At 38.3% G+C, this 16893-nt stretch overlaps 1 protein-coding gene across 8 annotated transcripts in view; it reads right to left on the reverse strand.

The window, feature by feature from the left end:
- RBMS1 (RNA binding motif single stranded interacting protein 1) overlaps window positions 1–16893 on the reverse strand; it is a 213955-nt gene that overhangs the window by 23236 nt on the left and 173826 nt on the right. For all 8 annotated transcript variants that reach the window (XM_017547706.2, XM_017547737.2, XM_017547719.2 and 5 more), the window contains 3 exons: window positions 15103–15194; window positions 5568–5725; window positions 2891–2970 (listed from right to left, as the gene is read on the reverse strand). In XM_017547706.2, coding sequence (XP_017403195.1) covers window positions 2891–2970; window positions 5568–5725; window positions 15103–15194 — 330 coding nt within the window. The remainder of the gene's footprint in view (window positions 1–2890; window positions 2971–5567; window positions 5726–15102; window positions 15195–16893) is intronic.

Genomic DNA, 16893 nt, shown 5'->3' on the forward strand with positions numbered 1-16893 from the left:
GTCTTGAAGGCTGAGGAAGAGAGAGCCAGGCTAAAGGAAACCAAAGGGATCTGGGCCACTGGATACCATGAGAGTTCAGAAAGCCCAGATAAATGATGCAGCGCATTGTGTTGGGGATACCGTTTGTAGTTCAGTGTTGGAGGAGGGTACGCAGGAAGACAGAGGATGAAGGGAGACAGGACTGCAGAAGTAGGCAAGGACTCCAGTCACCTTTGGTCTTCCATGTCATTCCAGGAAACCTCGATCTTTCCTCCTGAGAGGGGGTGGATTTTTAAGAATAAAGTGACATGGAGGTGTATATTTTATCTAAATCTCTCTGGCTACAGTCAGGGAGAATATCTTAGAGAAATAAGATGAGATAGGGCAGGGAATGAGGAGGCTGATGCAATAGTACAGATGAGAGATGATCCGAAATTAAACGAGGCAATGATAGGAGAAATAGAGGGAGAGAGTAGGTTCTAGAAATAATCAGGAAGAAAAATTTAGGGGCTTGAATGATTATTTGTATGTGAGATATAAAGGACAGAGGAGGTGGGGAAGTCCAGTCCTGAGTTCCTGGCTTGGGTATCTGGGTAGATACGGGTTCTACTAATGGAGAGTAGGAAAACAGGAGGAAGAGCAGAATTAGATGGCAAGTGAGGGAAGGGGACTTGGGCAGTTTTGGAGAAGATGAATGTAAGGTAACTGAGGCCAGGCAGTCTGAAACTCAGGGGAACAGCCAGGATGAGAGAGAAATGAGAGTCAGTGACTATGCATGTAAGCAGTAGTTAAAACCTTGAGAGTAGATAAAATTATCAGAATCCTGAGCCAAAAATGGAATTCAGGGCAACACTAACAATTAAGAGCAGACAGAAGAATCAAGTTTACAAAAGGGAAGGGATCAACACAAGATGGGAAGAAAACAGACAGGTGTAAAATAAGTCAAGGGAGGACACATTTAATGGATGAGTGAGGGACCAGCAGTCCCAAATACATACAGCAGACAGACACAGGATAAAAAGAGGGGAAATTCTCCAGAGGGGGCAATCAAGAAGTAAGGGTTCCAGGTTGAACACCCAGCCCTCAGAATGTGATCTTACTTACAGACAGGGTCATCAAAGTTAAAGTGAGATCACAGGGGTCGGCGGGGTGGCTTCATCAAAGATGGTTAGGGTCTTCCTAAGAAAGGGAAATCTAGGCACAGAGACAGATGCACAAAGAGAGAAGGTGCTCTGAGGAGATACGGGGAGAAGACAGCCATCTACAAGCCAAGGAGAGAGGCCTGGAGCAGGGCCTTCCCTCATAGCCCTCAGAAGGAAGCAACCCTAATAACACCTTCATTTTGGACTTCTGACCTCCAGAACTCTGAGACGCTAAATTTCTGTTGTTTAAGCCACCTGGCTTGCGGTACTTTATTATGGCTGTTTGGCAAACCAACACTATAAGTTTACCAAGAGGAATTTCAACTGCACACCAGGGATGTCAGAATGGAGAAAGCTGAGGCATAAATGGGAAGTAAGGAAGTGAAGACTAAACTTCAAAAATGTTGACATGAGAAGGTGTTCTAAAGAACCGGAGTGCTTAGTTTAGTTTCTAGATTGCAAAGACTTGAATGATTTCATAAATGGCTATCTTCTTGAATATTTCTGGCATGAGTAGTTCATAGTTTTTGTTCCCTGAATCCTGGGATTTAAAAAACGTCTATTGTAGTTATGTTGACAAGTTTTGTTCCCAGTGTTACTTGTTTGCACATTTCCCCCCATTTCCTCACCAATTAGTCTTGCTATGTATCTGTGACTTCAGTAACTGAAAAGCAAATTTCTTGGCTTTGCTGAAAAACAAATGAACAAAAGCAAAAGACAGAGACTGAAATTACAGGAGAGGGAGGCAGTGATTGGCAGAGCAATGTCTCAATAGGATGGAATCTCAAGGACAGCTTCGAAGCCCTTCTCCTTGAGACTTTAAGAAAGGAGAGTGGTAAGACTGGATGTGGGTGTAGGTCCTCTTGCTGGGAGAAAGCAGGAAGCTGAAGGAGCTACTACCCGGTGATCTCAATTTTATTCATCAAGAAGGAAGTGAAGTCATCCACTTGGGAGCTTTGAAGTGGGTTAGGTATGGGGCAAGTAGGCTGGGAAAATTGAGAACTGCTGCTAGGAAGGGTAAGAAAGCAGAGTGAGGACTGGCGGTGCTGAGCAACTGGTCAAGTTGAAGACATTTAATTGGTGGTGTCGATCTTTGGCTGCATGGATGTAACAGGACTGGTGTGGGTGACTTATGGCAGGATTAATCCAGGTCAGCATTTTGAACCTAGACATTAGTGTAACCAAGGGATGGGGTGCAAGAAAAAGGAGAATCGCACTTCAGAAATGATTTTGACACTCAAAAATGGAGGCCAGATTTAGTAGGAAAGAAACAGGTAAAGGAGGATGAACAAACCATGGAATAAGAACGATGACCTTGGAATGAAAAACCTATGAAGTATGGTGTTCTTGGTAATGACAACACAAAGTAAAACCATGGGAGAAAGTGGCTAAAATGGAGTGGACGTAAAAGCCATAGGAGCTGAGGTCCAAGCACTGCTGAGATAGAAGGGTACATTGCTCAACGGATATGATTGAATGAAGAGAGGTTTACTGAGAATGGTGATAAGATGGTTTAGAAGCTGGCTGCTGCATCAAAAGAGGAGTGAACTGCACAACACCTCACAAGTCAGCTCCTTACCACTGCTTCCGTTAATATTTAAGCATCCAATCCCTAGGGAGAGGTGAATTTTTAAGTCTTATTTGTAAATCCAACAAAATGCATCTTAGCAAAATGGGGGGTTTTTGTTCTATTGAAGAGTCAACATGTGCTAAAGTTATACATACATCATATAGAAGACTATTGATAAAGTTTTAGACAAACAACATACCAGAAACTCCTGGTGGTGTCTTAATAAATTTTCCATTAAAATGACCAATAACAGCTTCGCATTTTTCTGTTGATTCCATCCTATTTATACATAAAAATAGAATACATAAATATTTAAAGGTCTCTTATTTTTCATCTTGTTCTGTGCATGCATAAACAGTCTTATAGGTTTTTTGGATGCAAATGAAACCTAGTAAAAATGTGAATATGATAAAGGGTTTATTCTACCTTTTAGCTAAGTGTTGCTTTTGTACTTCTATAGTAAAATGATAACTGATAACCATAGAGTATATTCTGAAGCAAAGCAAGACTCCATTATGTCGAGAATGTTTAAGACCAAGTATATCAAATGAATTATTTTATTCTAATTGTTGTAAAATTGAAAAATCAATATACAATAGCTTTGTTAGCCGTAATACTGAATTGAAGAAACAACAGTTTAAAATACTAGTGCATTTTCTACTTGCTAAGATACTAGTCATTTTAAAATTGTCTTTGCCTTTACAATTCACAAAATGACACACTAAAAAGTCATGATAACAACCGGTGTCAGTGAGAGGGCGTGCCCTATATGTTTCTTAGATTTGTTTCAGGTTTAAAATTAAATTATTGAAATCAACTGTATACTTTCTTTGTTACCTTGCCTTTGGAAGAGTAAAGGCGAAGTAAAGTCGTACTAACTTTACAACTTATTCTATACACACAGGTGGCTGAAAGTATATGAGAAACATTGCTAGGGACTTAAATTATTTCAAGTTATTTTTCTTTAATGGAAGAAACACTGAATAATCTACTTAAAATGCTCTATACTCCTAGACTGCTCAGAGAGTTACACCTTAGTTTTAAGAAACAGTGATAGTTTCAAAAAACAATGTAATTTAATTGAATTCTGTCTTTGGATACAGAAATGATACAACTTGATCTGTTTTCAGAACACCCACAGAGGTGACAAGATAATGCTGAGCTATTCAGTGACTCACTTGCATCATTTTAACCAGTGGAGCATGCACTGGAAATGCTGGCCTTTGTGACTTTCTACTAGTAGGATATTTTAGTTTTATGATAAAATTATCTGACCCGACAGAGCAATGAACTGAAATCCAGCTGAAGCAAGTATTAGCCCCTGCTTCATTATTTCGCAGTTAGGTAACAATGGAAAAGTTCCCTTCTTGTCTCAATTTTCTTATATATAAAACAACATGTAATAATAATACTTTGTTGATATATCACAGGTCTCTGGTAAAATGTGATTGTCATTTGTGTATAAAAGTAAACTCTCAGAAATTTTTCCCATAAAATCAAAGTCAATACTTTAAAATATGTACACATTATTTGTTATTGCACAGTTTCTAATTAATGCATCACATAAAAATCAGCTTTTATACATGGGCTTTTGGATTAGAATTCTGATAAAAATCATAGCTCTATTTATTATTTTTCCACCAGGAACCAAAATAACCACTACTCTGAAGTATTTTTTTTTTTCCTGTGGAGGAAAGGATAAAAATTAAATGGAAGGAGTGAGGGCACTTTAGTTACACCTAGACTTTTTTTTGAGAGACAGGGTCTGTCACCAAGGCTAGAGTGCAGTGGCATCATCAGGACTCACTGTATCCTCCAACTCCTGGGCTCAAGCAATCCTTCTGCCTCAGCTTCCCATTCAGCTGGGACTACAGGTATATGTCACCATTCCTGGCTAATTTTTTAACTTTTTGTAGAGACAGGGTCTTGCTATGTTGCCCAAGCTGGTCTCAAACTCTTGGGCTCAAGCGATCCTCTCACCTTGGCCCCTCTGCCCAAGTGTTAGGATTATAGGCGTGAGCCACTGCGTGCAGCCCCAGAAGATTTTCTTTCTTTCTTTCTTTTTTTGAGACTAAGTCTTGCTCTATTGCCCAGGCTGGAGTACAATGGTGTGATCTTGCCTCACTACAACCTCCATTCCCCAGGTTCAGGTGATTCTCATGCCTCAGCCTCCCAAGTAGCTGGTAATTTACAGGCACCTGCCACCACCACGTCCAGTTAATTTTTGTATTTTTAGTAGACAGGGTTTCGCCACATTGGCCAGGCTGGTTTTGAACTCCCGACCTCAAATAATCTGCCCACCTGGCCTCCCAAAGTGCTGGGATTACAGGCATGAGCCACCATGCCTGGCCTAGATTTAATTTCTTTAAAAAAAGATCTGAAACAGAAATTATAAAATGTTAGTATTTGTCAAATCTGTGTGGTGGTTACACAGGTATCATGTCCTTGTTTTACTTTTCTGAATATTTTAAGTATTTCATTTTAAAACCTAACTCATTTACTTTACTGATGCATTGAATTTCCATCTAATAAGAAAAAACAAACTGATTTATCTACGAAATTTAGGAGACTGCTATTTTTAAAAAGTTAGAAGCATTGTGATCTAAGGACCCACACATGTTCAGAACTTTTTGCTCATGTGATAGCTCCTTTCCATGAGGCCCCAAATATTTCGTGTGCTCGGCTTTATGAATTCTAATGAACATGCAAAAGATCTGGAAAAATGCAGTCCAGTATTTACATGTAATTTAAGTTCATGGTGCAACTGCTCCCATAACACTAGCTTAAACTTTCTCTTCTTGGTCATTTTTAATTTTCCAAGATAACTTGGCAAAGCTATTGCTGTTGACATAAAAAAGACAGGGCAGCAGGCTTACCTAGCAAAGCCAACGCCACGACTTGTACCACTGGAATCACGCAGTATCCTTGTAGAAATAACTTGTCCAAATGGTTTGAGCATATTTTCCAGTTCTTGCTCATCCATGGAGAGTGGCAAATTAGAAATGTACAGGTTGGTAGGATCTTGTTCCTGTTGCTAAAAGAGAAGAGTGTGTTGTTCATTAATTTCCAACAGAAGGTGAGATATTTACGTTAATACACCTATTTTTATTAGCTACTTTCATTGCTCAGGTCCTTTTAAAGTACAAAGTGAGACCATGGGAACTACAGAACATCAAAGTCACCTTGGACACTTGAAAACAGTGTCTGAAGCTTGGACAATCTGTACAGGCCAGACATGATCCCACCAAGCCCTTGTGAGCAGATCTGAAAATGGCACTACTGAGTTGGAGAGGATGCCCTCATGGAACCACAACTCTCAGTTGTTTGCAGTATTTCTAAAAATAACCGACCTCTCCTCCACTGTTATTTTTAGGAGTCCATTTCAGGCACACTATTGCGCAGGAAGCTATTACTGCTAATAATTCAATTTAGAGATATATGAAGGATTCTGGACCAAGTCATCTAGAGTCCAATGGGGACTCTGCCCAAATTCCCATCCTGTGCTCTATGGCAAAGTTCATACCACTTTTGAGTCATGATCACCAATAGTAAAACAGAGCTAATTTAATGAAAACAAGAAATCACAAAGCCATATACAATAGTCAATTCTGGGTAGGGCAAATTTTAGACTCTTGGAAAAGCTAAACTCAAGAGTAGATGGGGGAGGAAATACTTTGTTCAGAGGACATGGCATTGACTTGGGACCCGAGGATCAAACAGAAGTCAAGAGGCTTTCAAAAGGCTATCTAAAGGGTTTGATTTTGTCAGTCACTGCTGCTTCAAGTTTCCTACTTAAGCAGTGCTTAAGCAAGGAGAATAATTACGTAAAAATGTTCTTGAAGTCTTGTGTTTTAACTTTAAAAAAGTCATGTACATTTTGCAATCTACTTCCTAAGTTTACTTTAATAGAGAAACAATGTTTTGGACCTAATACCAGTAAGCAACACTGATATTCCAGGAAGATAAGCCACGTTTATCTTGTTATGTCATGCAGTCATGAGCTGCATAATGACATTTCAGTTAATGGCAGATGGCATATATGATGGTGGTCCTGGAACAGAGATGAAAACTTCCTATCACCTGGTGGTATCTTGATGATCCTGACTCTGTGTAGCCCTGGCTAATGTGTGTGTATCTTAATTTTTTACAAAAAAGTTTAGAAAGTAATAACACATTCTAAAATAGAAAAATGCTTATAAAGGTATAAAGAAAATATTTTTGTACAGCAGTTTTAAGCTAAGTATTAAAAAATCAAAAAGTTAAATTTAAAAGTTTATAAAGTAAAAAAATTAAAATAAGCCAGTTTATCAATGAAGAAAGACATTTTAAAAAATAAATTTAATGTAGTCTAAGTGTACAGTGTTTATAAAGTCTACAGCAGTATAATGTCCTATGCCTTCCCATTCACTCATCACTCACTCACTGACTCACCCAGAACAACCTCCAGTCCTCTAAGCTCCAGTCATGGTAAGTGCCCTATAAGGTGCACCATTTTTAACTTTTATACCATACTTTTACTGTACCTTTTCTACGTTTAGATACACAAATATTTATCATCATATTATAACTGCTGACAGTATTCAGTACGGTAAGAGGTTGTACAGGACAGTAGCCTAAGAGCAAGAGGCTATACCACATAGCCTGGGTGGATAGCAGGCTACACCATCTGGGTTTGTGTAAGTATACTCTATGATGTGCACATGATGATAAAATCACCTAAAAATGCATTCACCAGACTGTATGCCCATCATTAAGCAACACATGATTGTACTCCGGTAGGTGATGCGGAAATGGGAGGAAGGAGAAACTGCAGTTTGAAAGCTACATCTTGAAAAATAGGGAGGTTTCAGAGGCATGGAAGTAGGGGAATGATATGATTAAATCCATCTTAGATTTGATTTTAGGTTCTATCTTTTAATAAAGGTTGGGACCCCTTAATTGAAGGGCACTAAAACACCCTTTGGACAGTTATGTGGTATAAAAAATGTTACAGAAGAAACACACATCAAAATATTGTGAGGCTAGGCACAATGGCCCATGCTTGTAAATCCCAGTATAAGCCAAGGTGGGAGGATCGCTTGGGACCAGGAGTTTGAGACCAGCCTAGGTAACACAGTAAGACCTCATCTCTTTAAAAAAAAAAAAAATTAACCAGGTGTAGTGGTGCACACGTGTAGTCCTAGTTATTTGGGAGGCTGAGGCAGGAGGGTTACTTGAGCCCAGGAGTTCAAGGTTGGAGTGAGTTGTGATCACACTACTGAACTCCAGCCTGGGTAATAGAGTAAGACTATTTCTCTCTCTCTCTCTCTCTCTCCACACACACACACACACACACACACACACACACACACACATACATATATACATACACATATATATATGGAGTGAACTTTCTTTTAAAATTACAATTAGGAAAATCTAAATGTCATATTTAAGAATGTTCATAGGAAAATTTGTTATGTGTGAAGAATTTTTAGAAGGGGGTCGACAATGTACATACTAAATCTGTTTTACTTGCTTCTGTTATTAAAATATTATTTAAAATATTACACATGCTTTAAATTATTGATTCATCTTGAAAGTTTACTGATGAGGAAATAATATTAAAAAGTGCTAAAAATCAGAATCCAGAAAGAAACTGTGTTCTTAACCCACGTTTTGATATAGTGAAACAGAGCAGACTAACGCAGATAAATATTTCCTATGATGTTAATGCATTTGTTTTCAGTAGCGACAGCCCTGTCAGTTAAAAACCTAATTTCATTTGGGATGATCCTTAGGGCTAACGTTATTTACATTTCTTTTCAAATGGTCAACATATCTTGCAAACATTGCCCACAAGGTCGTAGTAACTAAAAAAAAAAAAAAAAAAAAAAAAAAAAAAGAATGGGAAGAAACTCCCAAGCTGGCAGCACATGCTACAAAATAACAAAGGGTCCATGAAATTCTTTTTTTTTAAATCCCTTCTTCTCATGTTTTTTTTTTTTTCTTTTTAAATTTTTACTTTCGTTTTAGTTTTTGTTCATCCATTCTTATAACCACACATTCACTGTGAACAGGACATAGAATACTTGCAATAATAGGTGGTGGCTCTTGAAATGAGGATACTTTAGTATGTTTAAAATAAGTGACAACCGTAACTGGTTTATTATTTACAATGCTATGTCTGAAACAAACAAACAAACAACACTTATTCTTTCAATTACAGGTGACCAAACACAAAAATGGTGTCAACGGGCCTCCTTTGTCCCTAGGCATGGAAGGGGTTCAAAGGCTTCTATTGACAAGTCTAGGGGAAATAGGGGAGGGACAGCGCGGGTTGGGGAGAGATAGCATGGGGAGAAATGCCAGATATAGGTGATGGGGAGGAAGGCAGCAAGTCACACTGCCATGTGTGTACCTATGCAACAATCTTGCATGTTCTTCACATGTACCCTAAAACCTAAAATGCAATAAAAAAAAAAAAAAACAAGTAGAAAACTAGATCCCACATTGGCCATGAGAGGGATAAACAGCTATCAAGGTTCACGTGAGAAGAAAAGCCAAGCTCAGGAGTCCTGCAAAGCATGAAGCACTCAGTTATCATTCAAAAGAAATTAACAAAACCTCCCCATGCATGTGGTACGGTTCCTAAAATGCAAGAACGAGGACTTGGCAGAAAGAGCAGACATCTGTCTTCTCTTGTACAGAATAGGTTCACCAACCAGCAGATAGCCACTCAGTGGAATGTGACTGCAAACTGCTCAGAGTATGGTGGAGTTCTGCATGGAGAGGGGGGATTATATTCCTGCTCGTTTGACCGCCTATTTATTGAAAAAAAAAATGTGTAAACTTCCTAAAAGCCAAACAACATAAGAGGATTTGCTGACCCTCATCAGGCCATAGGAGGGACTGAATGACCTACAGAAGTCACTTTGTTAATAGATATAAACAATGTCCATTCGATTTTTCTGTTTTTCTGTCTTTGTAGCTCGTTATCTGCGTTTCTTTTCTTTTTATATAATCTGAGTCTTTTATCTGAAAGATGCACACATTTGTAACATTTGCCTAGTTTAACATAAACAGGTTTTCCAAAAGGCCCAAGGCCATTACTGTTGGTTAAGTTTCATCAGCGTACTTGATGGATACAATTTTTAACTGTTCCTTTCTTAATACTCAATAGCTGCCCAAACTTAGAAAAAAGTTATTTTCTCTATTAATTTAATCATCAATTAAACAAATACTTAAAACCTACCATATGGCAGGTACCAAGCAAAGCACTGAAAATTAAAACACGAATAAAAAAACAATCACCGGTCTCTAATGCTCAAAATTTGCAGTTTTGCAATTTAGTTTTAAATATTTGTGGCGTTCTTTTTCAACTCAGGTAGCCAGTATTTCAAACAATATTATATTTCTCCGCCTATCCCCTAAGTGATTGCCCTTATTTTTTTTTCTGATTATGTAAGGATGAAAGATTTTTTTCATCCTTATATAAGGATGATAGGGAGGGGACCCATCGCTTTTCACTTTCCTCTAGTGAAAGGCATATGGCAATATGAGTTTTCAGCACATTATAGTATCCTGATTAGTTCACTAGAGGAAAGTAGAAAGTGATGGATTCCCTCCCTATCATCCAGGAGATGGACTAAAATTCCTTTTAAAAATCATCTCCCCACCGGGTGTGGTGGCTCGTGCTTATAATCCCAGCACTTTGGGAGGCCCAGGCAGGTGGTTTGCTTGACCTCATGAGTTCAAGATCAGTCTGGCAACATGGCAAAAGCTAGTCTCTGCAGAAAATACAAAAATTAGCCAGGTGTGGTGGTATGTGCCTGTAGTTCCAGCTACTCAGAAAGCTGAGGATGGGAGGATCACTTAAACTTGGGAGGCAGAGGTTGCAGGGAGCCAAGATCACCCCACTGCACTCCAGCCCAGGTGACAGAGCTAGATCTTGTCTCAAAAAACAAAACAAAACAAAAAAACTGTCTCCCTGAAAGAATGTGTGTCAGGTGCTCCTTTATCCAGACAGCATTAAGGGGCTAAGTCAAGTCTAGATACTCAGACTCATGGTTCTATGGTATACAGAACAATAAACCCACTGACATTTAAAATATCTTTTGTAACTTTAATAATATAATAAAAAAGAAATCAGGTCTAGGAATTTCAAGTCATTCTACAGGGACCTAAAGAAATTCACAATATGCAGAATATTGGCACCTGGTCAGTACCTCTGAACCTGAGTACCTGTCCTCACCACAGATGATGGAGGAAGGGGTCCTTTTCCCTAGCCAATTTATAATACCAAGCTTCCTAAAGAGGTCTCTGAACAGTGCTCATTTTCAACCTGGGGGAAAGCTACTACTTGAAGAGCACTGTAGACATGACATACAGTGCCAATCCATACCCAATCCAGTTTTGAATAAATGCATTATAAATGCTTCTTCAAAACAGTGTGTATTTAATATTCTATGCTACTTAATATTACAGGCATTGGAAATGATGCCTAGGTAAGTGTTCAAGGGCCACTCTGAATGAAGCCTATACATTCTTTTTTTTTTTAATTGCACTTTAGGTTTTGCTAAAATACAACTCTTTTTAATTCTGTTTCAGCAGAGACCACAAAACACTGAGTGTCAGGCTCCAATATTCCAGAGTAAGAAACTAGACCACCTAAAGATTGCCTACAAGGAGCTGGCTGAGAACTGGTTTGGGATACTTAAGTGACCACCCACCTCCTATCTGTGTCTAAGAAACTGAAGAGACTGAGGGTGAGCATTTATTGGGAGGAAAATGCTGAGGTGTTCCAAGTCTCAACAACTGAACCATTTTCCTCTTACTGTCAGTCAAGCAAGAGGGGTGACCACTCAGGGAGCTTAATCTGTGTCTCAAGAAGCTGAGTGGCTACAACAGATTGATGTCCAACTTAAAATCTAACGAATCTTCAAGGAGAAAGGCTAAAGGGCCCACAAGTGAAACTGGGAAGTAACTCTCTCTTAGCGATGACTAGCAAAGGGACATCAGATGTGGGCCACACAGAGTTGGCCCAGGGTTGTGTTAGATCCTCTTAAGGAGGCTGCTTCGAGGAGCAAAGAAATCCCAGCAGAAAGGGGCTGAAGATGGTCAGATTATCAGGAGCTGAGCATGTGAACCTGAGGACATGTATTCTTTCACTTCAAGGAGCTTTAGGACAAAGATCAATTTGGAGGAGTTGGTTAAAGATCTCAGAAAACCAAAGCATTCCATGAGAGAAAGCATCAGCACGCTGCCTGGCTACAGAAATCAACATCAGATGACCTCTTTGTCAGGTCATCCTTTTCCAGCACACCAACCCTGGAGGGGTTAAACGAAGCCATGGCTAGTGAGCTGAAGGAAGAGTGGGGAAAACACAAATTTTGGAAATAGCATAGAAATTAGTCATGTGCTCATCTCACTATAAACTTGCTACTTGACGCAGACCTAATCCAGGGAAGGGAGAAGCTTCAGCTGATGATTTACTACATGATACTCAAAATTTTTGCCAAATAAACAGTATTGGGGTATTAAACTATAAGCATCACACACTTAACATCATAATCTGTTCCTGAAAATGAGAAATTCAACATCGAAATGATAACCGAGAGCCTATTTCACCTTATGTTAAATAGGGGAAAATTATAATGTATTACACAACAGTCATAATCCTCAATCAAGTTTTCTAAAACATAACTATTTTATTTTCCTATTTTTCCATAATTCCCTAAAATGCAACTAAATACAGTCATTACATCTGTCTCTGCGTGTGTGTGCACACATATAACAAATGGTTCTGTTGGGATGGAAACACGGCTTTCTGATCACCAAATAATCAATATGGTTGTCAGCCAACAATTGCTTCTTAGGCTATGATCTCTCTCTCTCAGCACCAACAATATCCAAGGCACACATCCCTTATATTGACTCTCAGCAGTTTTAAAAACATTTACACATGAGTCTGACATTCTACAAACTGTATTTGCTAAGCAACTTGAGAGTCTTCACATATGTCTTGTTGAAAGTATTGTACTGAGGTTGGACAATGTAAACATAGACAGAAATGACTGAAAATGTATTGAAACATATGTATGCTTTATGGAGTTTGGCTATGAAAAATTGAGGCATTCTACTGAAAACAGAACAAAAAAAATCAAGCAGAAACACCTGAAACGAAAGAAGCTGGGGGAACTTCATGAAATAATGACAGTGGCTGGAGAAGTCGTGAGACTTGCCCAGGATTTTATCCAAAAGCAAGGAGCTTTATTATTAATAGAATGGGCAGTGGAGGAAAGATTTATGAGTGTGCCAAGAGTCTTGCTTATACAGCGCCTGGATACCCATTGTTTACAGAACCAGATTAAATATTCTGCAAATCATTATGCAACGCAGGTATCATATAGTCACAATAAACATATTTAAAACCTCATAATCACCATCTTTCAATAATGCCACAGGGAAGCTCCAAATGATGGACAAACAATCTGAAAATCTTGGTGCTCAATATTTACTGAGGCCAGGTGCAGTGGCTCACGCCTGTAATCCCAGCACTTTAGGAGGCCGACGCAGTTGGAACATTTGAGGCCAGGAGTTCGAGACCAGCCTGACCAATATGGCGAAACCCTGTCTTTACTAAAAATACAAAAATTATCAGGATGTGGTGGCAGGTGCCTGAAGTCTCAGCTATTTGGGAGGCTGAGGCAGGAGAATTGCTTGAACCTGGTGGGAGGAGGTTGCAATGAGCCAAGATTGTGCCACTGCACTCCGGCCTGGGTGACAGAGCAAGACTCTGTCTCAAAAAAAAGAAAAAAAAAATGTGTGACACACACACACACACACACACACACATACACACATATGGTTTCTGTTTATTTACACACACATATAGTTTCTGTTTATTTTAACTTCTTACTTTGGAGTTTAAGAAAATCTAAAGTAAGTCAACCCAATGTAAAGTTTTAAAAATACTAAATGGCAATGTCTACTTCTATGCTACCATTCAGAGGTAGAAGACAGTATAAAATTACTTTCCTCTTTACTTCAAGAAGCCAGATAATATAAAAGAGTTGCTCTTTTAAAAAGAATACTCAAAAGATCAAACTGCTGAGTTTCAGGCTTGCAAATATTTTCTGTAGCAATTGAAGGACTCAGATTTTCATTACGTAACAGATGTCTTAATAACTGCACTGCAGGAAGTAGGCATTAGGATGTAACCCAAACTTATATTTGGATAATAAAGTCTGGGACATAAATATCAGTTTATTCAACAGAGACTCCTAAATGTGTTTGGTGGATAATGGAACTTATATTATAGAATATAAACACTTAAGAGATGCATGCCATTCCAAGGATGACTCTCCTCTTTGAGCCCTGGCCCTACTTAATAAAAACGCCATGCCCATTTGAAAGTGGGGTTGGGGTCCCTCTAGCTTTAGAATTATGAATGCACCTGAACTAGGGATTCAGATCATGTAAAGCCAACTTCTGTAAGGCCATCAAGTCTATCTAAGGCATCATTACTTTTGGAAGAGGGTCTGAGCATCTTTAACTTTCAGGACAAACCTAATACAAAGAGAAAGACACAATGACTGGCTGGTCAACTCCATTTACATTCAGAAACTGTGATATTCTAAGTCAAAACTGTTGAGGGAAACTACCATAACATGAAAGTTTTCAAGGAAAATGTATCTTATCATAACTAACATCCATGTGTGCTGTGCTAAAATACATATTAAGCATGAAACACGGTCTCCCATTTTATAATCCCCTAACATTCAGGCATATTCCTCACCTGAAGACATTTTCAACAATATCGGTCATCTAAAATATGCTAAAAGTTCATCAGAAACAAGTCTTGAATAAACGCATTATAAAACTACTGAAAAGTAGATTTATATCTCATCAATAATCAATATCTAAAAATGTCTCAGTACTGTACAAAAAATTAGCATCTGTAACTTACATTTGCATTAAAACTACTTGTTTTAATAGTTGTATAATCTGCCAGTTATATATATTTTTGAAATGGAACATGCTATACACAATTATCTTTTGAAACATGACTAGAAGTATATACATTTCTTAAGCATTGACATTTAATTTTTTTTTTAAACAGGACAGATCTTAAAGACTCACAAGTACCTGATTTTCTAAGAAAATCTGCTATTTCTCAATTTACTTATGGGGTTACATAATTTACTATGTAAATTTTATATATTTACAAATCCTCCTTCATAGGTTATGAGGAACAGTCCTCTGCACAATAGTGACTGTGGCAGCTGCAGAGGCATAGGACAGGTGTCCAGAAGGAGCTGTGCTGAGTGGGATGAAGGAGAGAATAAGGATGCGATAGAAAAAGCAGACCTGTCGGGCTTCACAACCAAAGCTGTGGAAGAGAGAAGCCATTGCCGGCTCTCAACTCACCTTTGCCATTTGAGCTTGAACCCCACTGGCCTTCAGGGCAGACACAGCTTTTTGAGCTGCTGCAGGGCTGTCAAAATCCACAAAACCGTAACCTGAAATGCAAAACACACTTAGTATTTAAGCTATTATTCTGTGGTTAGGTAAAGGGTAAATGAACGGCTCTACTTTGTTTCTGGTGCAGGCAAGAGAGATGAAAATGTCCTGAGGGAGCTCAGGCGTTAGCAGCTGCAGGGCAGTGGCCTCCTGGGCTCTTCTTCCCTGTCATCTATCACCAGCCAGACAAGCCTCCCTTCAGAGGGAGTCAGGGCTAAAGAATCAGCGTTTCCCTATTCAAGATCATAGATATCCTGTAGTTACTGGGGGAAAAAAAATGACATCTAAGTTGCCAACCAAGGTTAAAAAAAAAGAAATTAAAAAAAAAAAAAAGAAAAAAAAATCAACTTCAGAGAAACAGCATTTTAATGATTCAGTAAGAAACATGGAGCCATCCTACAGAGTTTACAAATGACAGAAACAAAAACTATGCTTATTTAGTAAACTTGTATTTTTAAAAATTAGAATAAGTACAACTATTAGACACTGCAAATATAATCTATGAAAATTAGAGTAAGTACAACTATTAGACACCCCAAACATAAAATAATCTAAGTTTTAGTACTTGGTTAAAGACAACATACTTATTTTCTTAAAATACAGCTCATCACACCCTTTCAAAATAAATAAGAGCTAGGAAAAATGCCTCAAGACGCCAAAATACGTTTAGGCAGTTCATATTCTTAAAGTTTAAACACAAAACATAACAAAACAAACACATAACCTCCTAGAGATACTCTGGTTCAAAGTTTCTTTATCCATAGCTTTATAAACATTTTTAATGTGCTGGTCACCTGTCTTCATAAGTATATGAATGGCGTCTAGCAGAGAAAACTACTAACAAGCAATAAAAGAGAAAAACTAGGCAAGGAATAGGACTTACACAGCACAAGCTTCATGAATCTCAACAGATCCCAGGAGCATCACTGGATCAAAATAGAGAATCACAGACTTTTCTCTATGATAATTGTTAAGTTACTGAGAAAAGGGTCAAGTTATATTTAGTACACTAAAGAAACAGGGTACCAGGCAAAATACCAGGACCTTTCTTGGAACTCAAACTAACTTTAAATGAGTAAGAATATTTTGGGGAAAAAAAAAAAAAGTAACATTGCAAAGTTGTTTAGAAGAGGAGCCAGCCCTGTCGTTTACTTACAGAAATATTATAAAGTAGTAATAATTTATATAGTATGATCTAGTGTCAAAATCAACATCAATAAAGTCAAACAGAAAGCTCAGAAACAAAGTCAGTTTTGCAGTATTAGTACCAAAAATATTGCCTGGTAACGAAATAAGTTATAATGAAATGGAGCAGACTACTGACTACAGGAATAGATGTTTCAGGAGAGATGAGTGCTAACGCTGAAACAAGCAGCAGCTTCCTTGTATTACTTGGAATTGGGCTGAAATAAGGCTTAATTCGATTTAGACAGTAGAGAAAAAGCCAGTTCGGAGAGCAAAAGGAAGAGGATGATCTAGGTAAAACAGAGAATGCTACTCAACTGCCATGTTAACAATTAGGTTAAACATATCTTGGATGTTTTTTTAAGACATCTGTTGTCCATGCTAACATGCAACAACGCTCTGTGGATACACACACACGCACATACATGCACATACTCTCTCATATACAGTTTCGGTGGGTCATAAATGAGCACCCAGCTACAATGAAAAAGATACAGCTTTTACTGATGGATA

The sequence above is a fragment of the Cebus imitator genome, unplaced genomic scaffold (assembly GCF_001604975.1).
Source record: "Cebus imitator isolate Cc_AM_T3 unplaced genomic scaffold, Cebus_imitator-1.0 Scaffold10, whole genome shotgun sequence".
Classification (NCBI taxonomy): domain Eukaryota; kingdom Metazoa; phylum Chordata; class Mammalia; order Primates; family Cebidae; genus Cebus; species Cebus imitator.